This window comes from Prionailurus viverrinus, chromosome B3 (genome assembly GCF_022837055.1).
Source record: "Prionailurus viverrinus isolate Anna chromosome B3, UM_Priviv_1.0, whole genome shotgun sequence".
Classification (NCBI taxonomy): Eukaryota; Metazoa; Chordata; class Mammalia; order Carnivora; family Felidae; genus Prionailurus; species Prionailurus viverrinus.
Window position 1 is genome coordinate 83,765,547 of NC_062566.1, and position 15,851 is coordinate 83,781,397.

Below are 15,851 nucleotides of genomic sequence, written 5' to 3' on the forward strand. Positions count from 1 at the left end.
TGTTATTTTAATTTGGAGTATAATTCCACTTATATTTTATATGCTGAAGGATCCTAAGAATAGTTGAGACGGTGGACTGTATTGGGTGAATACCAGATTCTTGTTACAAATTTGTTTCTAGAGAGAGTCGTGAAGAATCTGTTTGACAATATTATGGTACTTGCAGTGCTTTTTTGTTTATCTTCTTGGGAGCATGTCCAAGGCCATTCTGCCTTATTTCAAATTCTTTATTGTAGCAAGAATAGAGATTACAAGGCTCTAGTTGCATGGACTAGTAAAATCATTTGGATGTCTGTTGTGGCATGGCACTATTTTCCCAATTTAATGTTGTTTTTATTTTTTACTATAGATAATCAACCAAAAGGAGCTTTGAAGAAACTGATTCATGCTGCTAAGGTTTGCATTACTATATAAATATAAAGATAGAGAAAAGAAATAAAATTTGGATTAAAGCCATATGTCCTTAGTAACTATTTTAAAAAGTCTGTTTTATAGTTACCATAGAAGTGATTCCAAACTTTCCAAAGTGAGCAGAATTTTCTTTATCAGTTGCTTTTTTCTTTTTATAATAACTTTAGAAATTCATATTGTTATTTTTAGAATTTATCATAATAAGAAATTTTAAGGTCTGCACAAATTTTTTAAAATAAGGAGTAAATAAAAAATGTTTAGCATATTTTTTTTTATATTTCTGTCTGAACATTCTTCTTTCTCTGGTCTTAGTATTTTCCTATTCCTGTTGCCCCATATCCGAATTTGAGAAGTAAATGCTTGGTCCATTTTCTTCTGGTTTATCCCTTTTCTTTTGCATCATAGTAGTGGTATCTTGATCTTTACTGATCTATGTGAAGTTGTGGTACTGTAGTTTGAAGGTTACTTTAATTAAAACTTATGGGTTGAAGGTAAATAGAATGAAAATAGCCACTTTTTAAGGATGGGACACTGATCTTCTCTACCTCTCTTTTGACATTTACAACTACTAATCACTTTGTTAACTTTTCAAGATGGAAGCTGCATTGTTGGTTATTGCATTCTAGGTGATTATTTTATCAAAGTAATAGAACTTTAAAAGGTTGGAATGATATATTGAGATTTTTTGTTTTTCCTTTTTTGGAATAACTGATTAATGTTGTTTTTTTTCCTTTTCCCATTCTCTAAAGTTAAATGCATCTTTAAAAACCTTAGAAGGAGAAAGAAACCAAATTTACATTCAATTATCTGAAGCAGATAAGACAAAGGAAGAGCTTACAGGTAGGATATCTGTATACTTTTAAAGTCTTTCTAAATAAAGGTACTTTTGCAGAAAGGTACTATTAATTGAATCAGTTATGCAAAGGTCCAATTTGATTGTTTTTTTGACTTTTATTTCTAATTTGTGAAAAATTAGTACTAAGTTTTTTGTTGTTGGTAAAGTCCTATCAGTTTCTTCCATATCATATGAAATAAAAATGATGAAATTATTTATTTTTTAAAGTTAATTTATTTATTTTGAGAGAGAGAGAGAGAGAGAATCCGAAGTAAGCTCCACAGTGTCAGTGTAGAGCCCAACTCGTGGCTCGACCCCACAAACCTGATCATGACCTGAGCCAAAACCAAAAGTCAGATGCTCAACTGACTGGGCCGTCTAGGCACCCCTCTCCAATCTTAACTAATGAAATTATTTTAAAAAACATGTAAAACTCTACTTACCTTTGAATTTCAGTGTTGTATGTGTAACATGGTTTTAGATATTAAAAAGTAGTAAATTAAAACTATTAACTTTTATAAGATCATCCCTATGATCCAGTTTTACCACATGATATTCAACAGTAATGTCTATTACGTGACAGTTCTTGGCAGTGGCTTAAAGCCTAGGTCAACAGATTTCTTCTGATGTAGATTTAAAAATTTCTGTGGAAAGACCAGGTGTGACATTAAAATCATTTAATGGTAGCATATTTATTTTAAGCTATCCTTTTGATATATACGTTTAATTAATAGATGAATAATTATATACCATTAGAATAAGTAGTATGCCATTACTAAAATTTTAATGTATGTTAGTATGATTTTGTGATTTTGAAACAGAGTAAGTTTTGTTCTGTATTAAGATTTGTGGTGGGGGTACCTGACTGGCTCAGTCAGTAAAGCATGCAACTCTTAACCTCAGGTTGAGTTCAAGCCCCACCTTGGGCATGGAGCCTACTTTAAAAAAAAAAAAAAAAAAAAAGATTTGTGGTGATGATTCATACACATGTTTTGGGAGATGGCATTTCAATTTTAGAGGAATTCAGAAGGTGGGGTTATGATGTTGGAAGAGAAATGAGGTTTTAAAAACAATTGATGGGGGTACCTGGGTGGCTCAGTCGGTTAAGCATCCAACTTTCACTCGGGTCATGATCTCGTGGTTCGTAGTTGAAGCCCCACATTGGGCTCTGTGCTGACAGTTCGGAGCCTGGAGCCTTCTTTGGATTCTGTGTCTCCCTCTTTTTCTGTGTCCCTCCCCTGCTCGCACTCTGTCTCTCTCTCCTTCAAAATAAATAAACATTAAAAAAAAATTTAACAAAAATAAAAAATAAAAACAATTGATGTACTAATTTTATAGCATTCATTATTTAGAATTGTTATTTTTTGTTTTCCTAGATAGTTCTTTTAGGTGGGTTAGCAGTTAACAAGCTAAAACTGGTATTTTTCTCCCCAATCTTTTTTTTTAAGTTTATTTATTTATTTTGAGGTGGGGGAGGGGCAGGGAGAGAGAGAGAATCCCAAGCACCGAGCCCAATGTCGGGCTCAAACCCATGAACCACCAAATCATGATCTGAGCCAAAGTCTGACATTTAACTGTCTGAGCCATCCAGGTGTCCCTCTCCAATCTTGATCTGGATTAAGCTAGCATGATTTTGTAGGATTTCTTATCAGATCCAAATTTCTGGCCTGACCTGTTATATATATCCAAATTTTGCTTAAAAGGAGGGCTGGCTAGAAGTTAAGTTATTAACTAGTACACTTTTTATGAGATAAAAATAGGCGTTCATCATGTTTAAGTAGTTTCATAGGAAATGTTGAACTAAAATATTTTCCTTCAGAACTCTCATCTCCAAAACTTTCTTGAGAAATTTTACTATTTTTTGGTTTCCTAACTGAAAATTAAATGCTAGAAATAGAATATTGAAGGTTTTGGGAAATCTTGGAGTAAAAAAAAAAAAATTATAACAGTTTATATAGTTCTTTAATTAAAATATTAAAAAGCATTTAGGTGAACAAAATCCCTTATAAACTTTCTGTTGGAAAGAATTTATGAATAATTTATTATTTTTTGCTAATTTTTATCTTTATAAAATGTGAATGTGCATCTAGAAATATTTACTCCTTTAATTATGATTTTTAAAAATTTTCTATAGAATGTATTAAAAATCTCCAGACTGAACAAGCATCTCTGCAGTCAGAAAATACACAATTTGAAAACGAGAATCAAAAGCTTCAGCAGAAACTTAAAGTAATGACTGAACTGTATCAAGAAAATGAAATGACACTTCACAGGTAATAAAGATTTTGTTCATATCTCCCCTGTATGGCAAGTAAAATAGTTTAATGCATATTCAGCTTATGTGATACTCAGAGCACTCAATTTATGATTGGGTAATATTTCATCAGTTCATTTTTAAGAAGGTTACTTGATCTTGAAATGCTTTTTATTCTGAATCTGACCATTTTTTACTACCTTCCCTACTAGACCCTGATCTAAACCATCATCAGTTAGTGCCTGGTTTATTGTCGTAGCCTCATAAATAGTCTCTTTCCACTCGACCTCCTGCATAGTAGTTTTCAGTGGCATGACCCTTCTGAAGCATAAAGTATGGGTGTTGTCACAGTCTTGTTTGCAAACTCCCAGGTGCCTTCATATCACAGTAAGAATTTAATCCAAAGCTTTTAGATGGCCTACAAGACTCTGTAAGATCTGACCTTTGTCTACCTCTTTTTTTTTTTTTTTTTTTTTGCTGGTTATCTCTTTAATTTTAGCTTATTCATTTTAGTTTTCCTTCATTACCCTCCAGCCACACTGGTCTTGATGATCATTAGTATGCCAAGCACATCTATACCTCAGGGCCTTTTGTACTTGCTCCTTTTCTTGGACTGGCATTCCCCTGTATAAGGTTGAATCCTTCATTTCATTTGGATCTAGGTTCATATGTTGCTTCAGAGACTCCTTCCCTGGCTACCCTAAGATAATACCTGCAATTCCCTTATCCCTTATCTTGCTTTATTTTTCTTCATAGCCCTTAAAGTCCTCTGACGATTTATTGGCCTTTCCCCCCTCCCCCCCCCCAACATTAAATGTCAACTCCGTAAGAGAATTACTTTATTCTCTTTTCTTCAGTATTTCCAGTGCCTAGTATTATGTCTTGGCACATGGTAGTTATTCAATAAATGTTTGTTGAGTATATGAATAGATATGTTTAGTACCTTTATATATTGGATTGAGAGATTTCTGTGCATGTGTGTACTGATCTCTAAATGCATAGATGCACAAACGACTGCTAAGATATCTATCTGGAGACTCCAGATTTTCAAATACTACTATAGGACATATTTTTCATCATAAAAGGAAATAAAATGTTCCTTGATTTAATTAATGTAATTTCAAGCCCCTTTAATGAAAGTTATTACAGTTGATCTTCATCATGTATAGATTCTGTATTTGCAAATTCGCCTACTTGTGTAAACTTTGTATTTAAAAAAATTTTTTTTTTAACGTTTATTTATTTTTGAGACAGAGAGAGACAGAGCATGAACGGGGAGGGTCAGAGAGAGGGAGACACAGAATCTGAAACAGGCTCCAGGCTCTGAGCTGGCAGCACAGAGCCCGACGCGGGGCTCGAACTCACGGACCGCGAGATCATGACCTGAGCCGAAGTCAGCCACTTAACCGACTGAGCCACCCAGGCGCCCCTGTATTTTTTTTTTTTTTTTTTTTGAGAGAGCGAAAGCGTGCTTGTGTGTGTATCCATATGGCGGTTAGGCAGAGGGAGAGGGAAAGACTCTTAAGGAGGCTCCATGACCAGCGCAAAGCCTGACTCACCACTCGATCTCTTGACCATGAGTGGAAATCACAAGTAGGACACTTAACTAAGCCACCCAGGTGCCCCATGAAAACTTATTTTTAATTTTTTAAAAAATTTATTATTGAGAGAGTGAGAGTGTGAGCAGAGGAGGGGCAGAGAGAGAGAGAGCGAGAGAGACACAGAATCTGAAGCAAGCTCTAGGCTACAAGCAGACAGCAAATAGCCTGACACGGGGCTCAAACTCATGAGCCATGAGATCATGAACCAATGAAAACTTATTTTTATCCTAAAACCAGTACTCAGGAGCTTTAGTGGTCATTCTCAGACATGCACAGAATAGCAAGAAATTTGAATCTCCCAGTGTGTATGTTCCCAGTCTTCCTTCTTATTTCAGCTCTCATTTTGTAAACAAGTGTCCTTTTTTGCACTATATGTAATGCCACATTTTTGTGCTTTTTGTTGGTGATTTATCTATTTTATTTTATTTATTTATTTATTTATTTTTGATTTAGCTGTTTTAAAATGATCCCCAGGTATCATGCTAAAATGCTGTTTAGTGTTCCTAAGTGCAAGAAGACTGTGATGTGTCTTATAGAGACAGCACCTGTGTCAGAGAAGCTATGTTCAGCCTGAGTTATAATGCTGTTGGCTGTGAGTTCATTAGTAATGAACCAACAATATATGTTAAATAAGGTATCTTTAAACTGAAAAACAGAACACAGGGTTACATGTTGGTGGGTTGATGAAAATGCTGTGAACAGAGCACCCAGAAACCTAACTCTGTTTCCTTTAAGAGCAATGGTTCAGCATTTGCTAATTTAGGATTTGGGATGACTTTATAGAACATAAGTAGTGGGAATGAGATTCTGTTTTATATATTTGGAAACTGGTAGAAAATACCAACATTCCATTGCCATCAGGATGATGGGGGATTTGTTAAGCTCTGTCGTTGCCAGCCTGTATACTTAATTATTCTTTGGAATCCATTAAAAATCAAAAACTTGCTGTTTATTATGGGCTTCTGGGCCAGTTGGGACTGCCCAGGATATGAAAGAAAAATAAACTTGACTAAATGGAAGAGCTATAGAGTGGATGACTCATGGCTTCTTTCAGTAAACTTAGGCGTGCACCCTTTTTAGGTTAGGATGAAAGATATAAGTAAAATTTGGATACAAATGGGATTATTTTGAGGTGGAAGGAATACTTCTGAGTATATCTTTTGAACAAAATAAAAATACATGGTTGATGATAGAATTCTGATGAGGAATATTTAAAATTAAAAAAAAAAGGTGTTCTCTGTAGATATTCAAGAGCAAGGATGGGACACTGAGTACAATCCTGTATGTGTTGTTCACATTGTGATTTCATCAATTCATTAATTTGAAATATCTTCAATTTCCCAAAATACTGTGTATTCCATTCTTACATTTAAATTAAAACATTCATCACTCAAATATTGGAGAGAAGTGAAATAGTATAGCATACAAGTTTGATATGTTGCTTTAGATATGTGAAGTAAGATGTGATTATTTTTTGATCATATCATCAGGCTTCTTTTATAATGCCATTTTCATCATTAATGAATCTATCCAAATTCAAGGGGAGGTTCATAGACTTTACCTCTCTACAGCAGACGTTTCTGGCCATTTTTTTAAATCTAGGGTTTGTAAAAACACACTTCCTTCCATGTCCAAGCCCATCATACTTTGATGCTTTTTCTGAGGAGATGACTTATTTTCTTCTAACCCTATGAAACGATTGACCTAGGGAGTAATTTCTTAGCAATTGGTAATGTAGTTTATGGAATATAAAACATTTACTGCTACCGTGTAGGATTTCTTCAATAGTTTGTCATGTTCTTCCCCAAAGTTCGTGAAGAAGGGGAGACATTCACATTTAGGACTCCATATGTGTTTTCCTGTGGTGTTCAGTATTTCTTGAGGGACCAGTGTTACTGATGATACCACGTGAAACACAGGGGTAATAGAGTATAATGGAGTCACTACTTGCTAGCTCTATGCCTAGGTTCACTTATTTAGTTTTTCTGTGTTTCCTTTCCCTTCTTATAGAGCTGTTGTGATAATTACATAGGGTAGTAATACATGTAAAAGTCTAAGAACAATTTCTGGCACATGCTAATGGCTCAGTAAGTTAGCTGTTTTTATTAAAAGAACTAAAAGTAGTAGATAGGACTACTAGTACTACTTTTATTTACTTTGGGTTCATTATAATTTTTTTTTAAATGCGTGTAAACTGTCTTAGAAGCTTAATCACCGTGTTAACAACTTAACAACCAATTTAAAAATTATTGAAATTCAGTTTATTACTTGGTGACTTCTTGTCTAATAAATGTCACGCTGCTTTATACAAGAAGGCTTGATAAATAATATATAGTCATGATAGTTTTTACTAATATTTACTTTTGATCTTATTTTCATGATAAAAGTCTTATAGAAAACTCTTGAATCTTTTGTGTTAATAGTACTATATTAGACAAGGTGGTTTATAATTTGAGTTTATAATATTAATTTCCACATCAGGAATATTTATGCAGCTACTTTTTTTTTTTTTTCTTGCACGTGATGTTTTTAGTGGTCTTATGCAAATTGTTTTATGAGAAGCACCAGTTGTGATATTATTAAAAAGATATAATTGATTATCTTATGACATACAGTAAAAAACAAAACAAAACACTTTTTGTTTCAAGGAAATTAACAGTAGAGGAAAATTACCGATTAGAGAAAGAGGAGAAACTTTCCAAAGCAGATGAAAAGATCAGTCATGCAGCTGAAGAGCTGGAGACCTATAGGTATTGAATATTTTTTACTCTTTTCTTTTTCAGGTGGGGAGGGTATCCAAAAACCTAATACTAGAAAAAATAAGGCAGCTCCCCCAAATAAACCCAAGATATTTGTCATTATTTTTCATTTGTATATCTTGCTTTATTATGCAATTATACAGAAAATATAAAAGGAGAAATGTTTCCCTTTCAGTGTACATGATTTTAAATCTCTTGCATTAAAATAGGGAAATCCTATTTTATGTTAATATGAAGAAATTTATGAATATCCATTAATTTCAAGGTCTTTCCTCTTTGGTTCTAATGGGGAAGAATATATACAATATTAATGAATTTGAGAAGTATGCCTCAAAGAGAAGAGTGAGCCACTTCTGAAGTATTGATAAGTCTAGTTTTTCCCTTGTTCATTTGTCATTAGTTCTGTGGAAATCATAGAAAACCTAGAGAAAATAAGGGGCAAGTTTTAGCAGTATCCCAAATAGTTGTGATACTTAATTTTACATTAGGAAGAGTAAACTTGGATTTTGTCCAAAAGAAGGAATTATCTTATTAGTTGTATAAAGGTAGTAAGTAACATTTTATTTCACAGAGACTTTTAATTTCCTAGAGTTCTGTTAAGATTACAGACATCTGAATAATTCTTCCAAGTGCATGCTTCTTAGTAATAAAAACAAACCAATATACCATATAAATCTTGGCATAACCTTTGGTTTTAGGTAAACCCAAGTAGTAGTACTCTTAAAGCATAATTAATATTAAAATTATATTAGGAAAAAATATGCTACTTTAGAACATCTTGAAGGTGATTAGTGTGGAGTTCTGGAGTTATTTTTACATTAAACACTCTAGGTGTTTTAATTAATATTTTCAGTAGACATAGTGTGTTCTGTCATTTCTTAGTGCATGTTAATAGTAGAATGATTATTCCTTGTAGAAAGCGAGCCAAAGATCTTGAAGAAGAATTGGAGAGAACGATTCATTCTTATCAAGGGCAGGTATATGTGTGTGTGTGTGTGTGTGTGTGTGTGTGTGTGTGTGTGTGTGTATTAAACAATTCTGATTTGTTCGAATTGGTATCTCTGTTTTGATGCAAGAGTATAGTTACTTGATAGTTGTACCACGTCTCTTGAGGTTTTGCATGTGGCTGTGGAACATTTATAGGGAGCCAAGTGTTCTGAAATAAAATACTTGTTTATTTGTTTATTTACTTATTTATTATTTAAAAAAAATTACTTTGGGGGAGAGTACAAGCAGGGGAGGGGTAAAGAGAGGGGGACAGAGGATCTGAGGTGGGGTCTGCGCTCACAGGCCGATAGAAGCGAGCCCAATGTGGGGCTGAAACTCGCAAACTGTGAGATCATGACCTGAGCCAAAATCGGATGCTCTACTGACCCAGCCACAAAGGTGCCCCAAGAGTTTAAAATTGCTGTGTTTTAAAATTGTTTCAAATTGGCATGTCTCCTGCTTCTTTGGGAATATGGATTAAGTAAATAAATAAACATATATCAGCACTGGAGTCTCGTATTTACTTGGACTAATTATCTCTTAGTCAGCAACTCATTGTAGTTGATTTTTGCATAAAACAAAAATATACTAGACAAAAATTGTCTTTACATTCAGTTTTTGTTTTAAAAATGTGATAGAGTAGTCATGTGTATATGAAAATTTGCTTTAAAAATGTTACTGACTTTCAGAGATGCTTGAGTTATTTTCGAGTTTATGAATTGTGTACTAAATCATAGTGGTAGTGTGAGATTTTTTCCCTAAGAAAATCAGTAGTATTTTAATGAATTTCTTTTTCAGATTATCTCCCATGAGAAAAAAGCACATGATAATTGGGTAAGTATTAAATTCTCTTTGTCAGATTGTTCTTTTTTCTAATTTAAATGAGCCGTTTAAAAGATACACTTTCACACCAAAAATTAAGGTAGTGTTAAATAAATTTCTTTTAATTTTGCTGGTAGTGAAATTATGTTTTTTATGAACTAAATACTTGGTTATAACAGTTATTCACAAAATCTGATTTTTCCTTCTCTGCTTTTACTTTGCAAGGAGCTTATACTCTTTTGGGGGAGGTGATGCAGTGTTTATGGATTGTTTTGAGAGCATTGGATTGCCACTAATTTACTTGTGGACAACTTACTTAAAATTACTGGGCCTGTTTACTCATCTGTAAAACAACAGATTGAACTAAGTGATATCGAAAGCCTCTTCTAGTTGTAAAAGCTTTACAATTCAGTTATCTGATTCTCAGTGTTGAATTACTTGATACACATCAAGAAAAAGATCATCATGAGAAGTGGCATGTCAGTGTTCCAGAAGAACTCTATGAGGAAATGATAAGGATGTGGCTTTTGACTAATTTTGAGAATGATCCATCTAATTTGTAGAACTGTTGTTAATAGCTGGCCTTCAGAGGACTTGTCCCTAGGAGTCTTAAAGCAGAGACAGTTTGTGCAATGTGTGAACACATGGGGTCTGGAGTTACCCAGTTTTGGTTGTTATCCTGGTTCCAACACCCGTAACAACAACAACAATTGTTTCTTTACCTGTTTGTTTACCTATAAGGTAGACATATCAGTAGTACCTATTTTATAGAGTTATAGTGATGAATAAATAACTCATGTAAGCCTGTTAGGTGCCTGACACGTAGTAAGCACTCAGTGTATGTTAACTGTTACTAGATTCTTGTTACACTGAAGCTTGGGAGATATTTCTTAGTGGTGGATGTTTCTTGGAGTGGAGATTCTGGTATAGGTTGAGAGATTAGACATGTTGAATGTCAAAGCTTTTCCCGTTTCTCAGATTTTGTGTTGAGGGCTCAAGTGGAAGATTTGTTAATGAATTAGACTGGGCTTGGAGATGAATTTAGTTTTTTTCATCATTCCGCACCACAGTCAGAATACTAAGATAAAGATTATTTTTTAATGACAGAAGAGACTCATAAATATGGAGAACAAACTGAGGGTTACTGGAGGGGTTGTGGGAGGGGGGATGGGCTAAATGGATAAGGGGCACTAAGGAATCTACTCCTGAAATCATTGTTGCACTATATGCTAACTAATTTGGATGTAAATTTAAAAAAATAAAAAATAAAATTAAAAAGAAAAAGATTATTTTTTCATGATGAGAGGAATTGATGTTTGCTAATCTCTTAATGCTCTAGGCACTGTATTTAAAGGCATTTTGTGTATATTACTCATTGAATTCACACAACAACTCTATAAAATAGATATTATAAGTTAAGTTTTACAGGTGGGGAAATAGCCCAAAGTCACATGATCAAAGAATGAAGAATAGAGATTAAAATTCTGACTTTTTAGATTCTAAATCTGTGGCTTCTCAGTTATTATACATTGAATTTCTAGTTTAGTAAATGACAGACTTTATGTTAAAATATGCAGAAAATACCCTTAATGTCTAAAAATGAAGATTTTTTTTAGATTTTATAAAAGTAATGTATACTCACTAAATAAAAAAAGTTCAGACTATTTACAAAGGATGTACCAAGAAGTAATCAGCAGTATCACTTTAATTTATTCTATGTTTTAAGTATATTTAGACATAAGTCATGTATATGTTTTAAAAAATGAAATTATACTATATATTAGTGTTTTTATGTTCTTGCTTTCTTAATATAGATATTTTTCTATGAATATTTTATAATTTATGTAAACCTTTTCCATTTGACAAATGTTTAGTTTGTTTCCACTTTTTTACTGTTATAAATAATTTTATAATTTTGGATGTTACTTTTTCCTTTGAGCATTTCTTTGCTCCCTCCTATTAGAGTTAATGTTTTCTTCCTTTGAACTCATATAATACTTTGTTTTTATGTGTTCTGTGACAAGTACAATAGTTGTCCTTACCACAGATTTAAGCTTCTTTAGATAGGGGGCTTAACACCTGCACTTAATAGAATGCTTTTTTGCATATTGTAAGTAATATCTGAATACAATGTGGTCATTCATTGAAATTATAGTTTTACCTAACCTTTGAAGTGTAAACTTTTTAAAAGCCTGTAATCATTTAGCATCTGTTTATTCTTATATATTTTTTGTAGATTTATCTTTAATATTGATAGCACTATAATCATACTAGGATTTACTTTTTTTGACTTAGTAACTTTGTATTGTTTTGTCTCCTATAATTAAGAGTAAATATGTAATACTATACTGTGTAGAAAACATTTAGAAGTATTTTTAATTCTGTGTTGTTAAAACACATTGCTAAATGAATGGATATTTTATTAACTAAGATTGTTATTGTGTAGTATTGTTTTTGTTAGTACAAAATTGATTATATCATTATATACTAGAAAATGATTTACATTGGAATCTTTTTGATAATGAATGCTAAAATATGGTTAAGCTAGGGTTTGGTTGTTTTGTTTGTGTGTGTGTATTTAACATTCTTTATTCTTTAGCCAGTTAAAGTCAATTCTAATGTGTAGTTTACAATTTTAAGTGAATACATTTGATAGTACAGTTCTTTTAACCTGTAAAAAGTTATGGTTCTAGGTTGAGTTAATTTGCCTTTGTATAATAGATAAGTTTGCCCCAGTGCGTTGCGTTAGTTTGGACAGGTCTGATGCTCCATACGCTGCTGCTGTTTAACTAGAGAGTTCACAGAATGACTGGGAAACATATAGTATTCCATACAAGTTTAATCTTTGCCCACAAACTATTTAGGAATATTGTACGTTCTTGCTGTTTATTATAGGTGTAAGTTTTTTTCCCATAGCATACATACTCTGATTTTCTAATTTTTTTTTTTAAGTTTATTTACTTGTTTTTGAGAGTGCTTGTGCATGGGCAGGAGAGGGGCAGAGAGAGAGGGAGAGAGAATCCTGAGTAGGTGTTGCGATGTCAGCACAGAGCCCGACGCAGGGCTGCATCTCACACACTGTGAGATCATGACCAGAGCCGAAATCAAGAGTCAGATAGATGCTTAACCAACTGAGCCACCCAGGCACCCCGAATCTGTTATTAAATACAAGTATCACTAAACCAATGTAAAAGCTTATAGGAATGGGAATATGATCTTAACAAACAGACTGCATGCTTTGGTTATATTCAGTGATTTAAAAAAATGGCCTGTACAGGCATGTTGTGAAACTGTTTTAGATCTTTATGGTTTCACAGAATTATAGTGATTTCTCTCCAGAGTTGGTTATCTGCTTTTATAGCCAGAGTACCTGTGCGTAATGATTCTGAGTCTCCATTCTCATCACCCTAAGCTTGGGTCCTCTTACATTGCTTCTGTCATGTTATTTGGATATTGACAGCACCAAATATTTGCCTTCACATCTAGATAACCGCATTTATTGGCAAGTACATGATCAAACTCCAGCCTTAGACTCATGTCTTTTGGTTATAGGAAACTCATTTCCTTTAAAAAAAAATTCTGTAAGTTAAAAATTTTTTACACTGAGTTTACTGAAATGCATTCTAATGTATTGTGATATGTGTGAATGCTTATCTTCCATTTTACATTTGTATAAGTGTTATTTTAAAAACATATTTAAAAAAATGAAAATGTATTGTTTTCTTTAAGTTGGCAGCTCGGACTGCTGAAAGAAATCTTAATGATTTAAGGAAAGAAAATGCTCACAGTAGACAAAAGTAAGTATCTTAGTGGGAACACTTTAAGCTTTAGTTATTACTTTATTTTTAGTTGTATTTTATTTATTATATAATATTTTTGTAGGGACAAACAAACTTGCAGTGAATCCAGCATATCTAGTGGTGAAATATTTATTAGTTTCATTATAAGGTACTAGATTTTTTGTTTGAAACATTTGTCTTAGGTTACTTTAAGAGAAGTAAATTGTTTACATGTTCTTCTGTAAAAAGCATAACTTAAAGAAATTTTTTTCATGTGTATTTATTTGAGACAGAGAGAGCGCATGTGAGCAGGGGCAGGCAGAGAGAGAGAGAGAGAGAGGGAGAAAGAAAGAATCCCAAGCAGCAGTGCAGAGCCCAACACGGTGCTCGATCTCACCAACTATGAGGTGCTGAAATCAGGAGTTGGCGGCTTAACCAACTGAGCCACCCAGGCACTGCCCTGCCACCCCAGTTTTTTTTTTTTTAACTTGAGTAGGAAGAAGGCAATTACAAGGGATGGAAAGAGAAAAGATAGATCTCTGATGTGATAATTCTCAGAGTACTGGCATCTTTTAGTAGATATGGGTAGAATCCATTTTTATTATTTCTTTCATTCTCTTGTTTTATTGTATTGGGTGACATTGCCATGCAATAATAAAATGAAAGAATAAAAGCTTACAATGTATGATCGAAGGGAAGAATAAATGCTTTTCTAGGAGCAAACATCTCTTCCCAGGTGTTCTAATTTCTTGCCAGAATGTACCATTAACATTATTCCATGATAGTGTAGTCTTTTTGCTTGTCTTTTCTACTTTGAAATTAAAACTGCATGATTAAATGTTCTATGTCAGATCTTATGATCAAGAACTAGAAATAAGATTCTTTTAAAATGTCACAATTTTAAGATAAAAGGTTTAGGAATAAAATAGTAGGATGAGTTCACTGGATTCCTATTTTGTGTTGTGATTAGAATCATTTGGGTAACATTACAATGGAAAGCAGGTGAGATGCAGAGCTAGGAACCCTGTGTTTTAATCCTGTTACTTTAATTTTGAATAAATCATGTAAACTTTTAGCTCAGTTTCCTTACTTGCAAACTGATACATTAGAACTGGTTGACCTTGGAAAGCCCTGCTATTTCTAAAATTTGGATTCTGTGTAATAGTATTTACTGAAGTCTAGTTTTGAACACAGAACAAAACAAAGTGATTTCAAACCTCAATAAAACGTCACTATCACTAGGCAGAAAGAACCCTGTTACTATGGAAAGGTGTTTTGGTCAGAATATTGATTTATTGATTTATTTTGTTTTCTTTCTTAATTTTAATTACAGTGTAGCAGTGTTATATTTCAGGTGTATGATTTAGTGATTCAACAATTCCATTTATTACTGGTCAGAATAATTTTAAAAGATTTGTTTCTTCTGTGTAAATATTGAGATAGTGAAGAGATCCTTGTACTTGGAAGAGGCATTTTTCTTGAAATGTGGGTGCTTTTCTTAGATGAGTAACTTAGAGATGTTTGTTCTTTATTTGCAGATTAACTGAAACAGAGTTTAAATTTGAACTTTTAGAAAAAGATCCTTATGCACTTGATGTTCCAAATACAGCATTTGGCAGAGGTAGTCTTTTTTTTTTTTTTAAACCCTCATTTAAAAAATATATATATGTATATATTGCACATACCTTTTATATTAGTGTAAATTAATACTATTATTTATAAATATTTTAGATTTTGGAGCCAGGATTCTAAGCTGAGTTCTATCAAAATCTCCCAAGTTTCTGAGTTTTTTTACCCTGGAAATAATGTAAATAATTGCCGCCTTTATTTCTTAGTGGGCTTTTGTAAGATGATGTATATTTAGCACATTGAGCTCTTTGAAAAGCAAAGTGAAAGGCATGTAGTAAGGTACTCAATATTTCTTGGGAAAATGAGTAAGGAGTGCTTAAAGGGAATAACATTGTGACTGTTTATATATCCACTACTCATTGGGATTTGCTTGAATTATAAAAACAAGATTTAAAACAGATGTTTTTAATTATTTAAAAGTATCAATTAAGAAGGTGGGAAAACATTAATAATCTGAGATTTGATTGCTTTAATTACCTCCAAGAGAGGACCAGGTCTTTGGAAGATGTATTTAATACTTTTGTCTATTCATTAATGAGTTAGCATCTTTAATGATCTCATACTGTTCCAAGTAGTTTAAATTTTTCAAAATAATTTTTGGTTGAATTGGAATTAAGCATCTAAGGCACGGAAGATAAACCTAACTTTATATAGGTAGAATCCCATTTTAATAACCATTTCAAAGTTGTAAAAATCACTTTTGAGAGTCTAATTTCATTAGAATGAAAATGTTTTTACATTACAAAATAACAGGTTATTAATTTCAAATAGTAA

At 32.9% G+C, this 15,851-nt stretch overlaps 1 protein-coding gene across 6 annotated transcripts in view; it reads left to right on the forward strand.

The window, feature by feature from the left end:
* Nucleotides 1-15,851, forward strand: part of MIA2 (MIA SH3 domain ER export factor 2) — a 110,788-nt gene that overhangs the window by 69,710 nt on the left and 25,227 nt on the right. For all 6 annotated transcript variants that reach the window (XM_047861317.1, XM_047861314.1, XM_047861318.1 and 3 more), the window contains 8 exons: nt 350-396; nt 1,161-1,251; nt 3,381-3,519; nt 7,750-7,851; nt 8,777-8,837; nt 9,646-9,681; nt 13,399-13,466; nt 14,987-15,069. In XM_047861317.1, the coding sequence (XP_047717273.1) occupies nt 350-396; nt 1,161-1,251; nt 3,381-3,519; nt 7,750-7,851; nt 8,777-8,837; nt 9,646-9,681; nt 13,399-13,466; nt 14,987-15,069 (627 nt within the window). The remainder of the gene's footprint in view (nt 1-349; nt 397-1,160; nt 1,252-3,380; nt 3,520-7,749; nt 7,852-8,776; nt 8,838-9,645; nt 9,682-13,398; nt 13,467-14,986; nt 15,070-15,851) is intronic.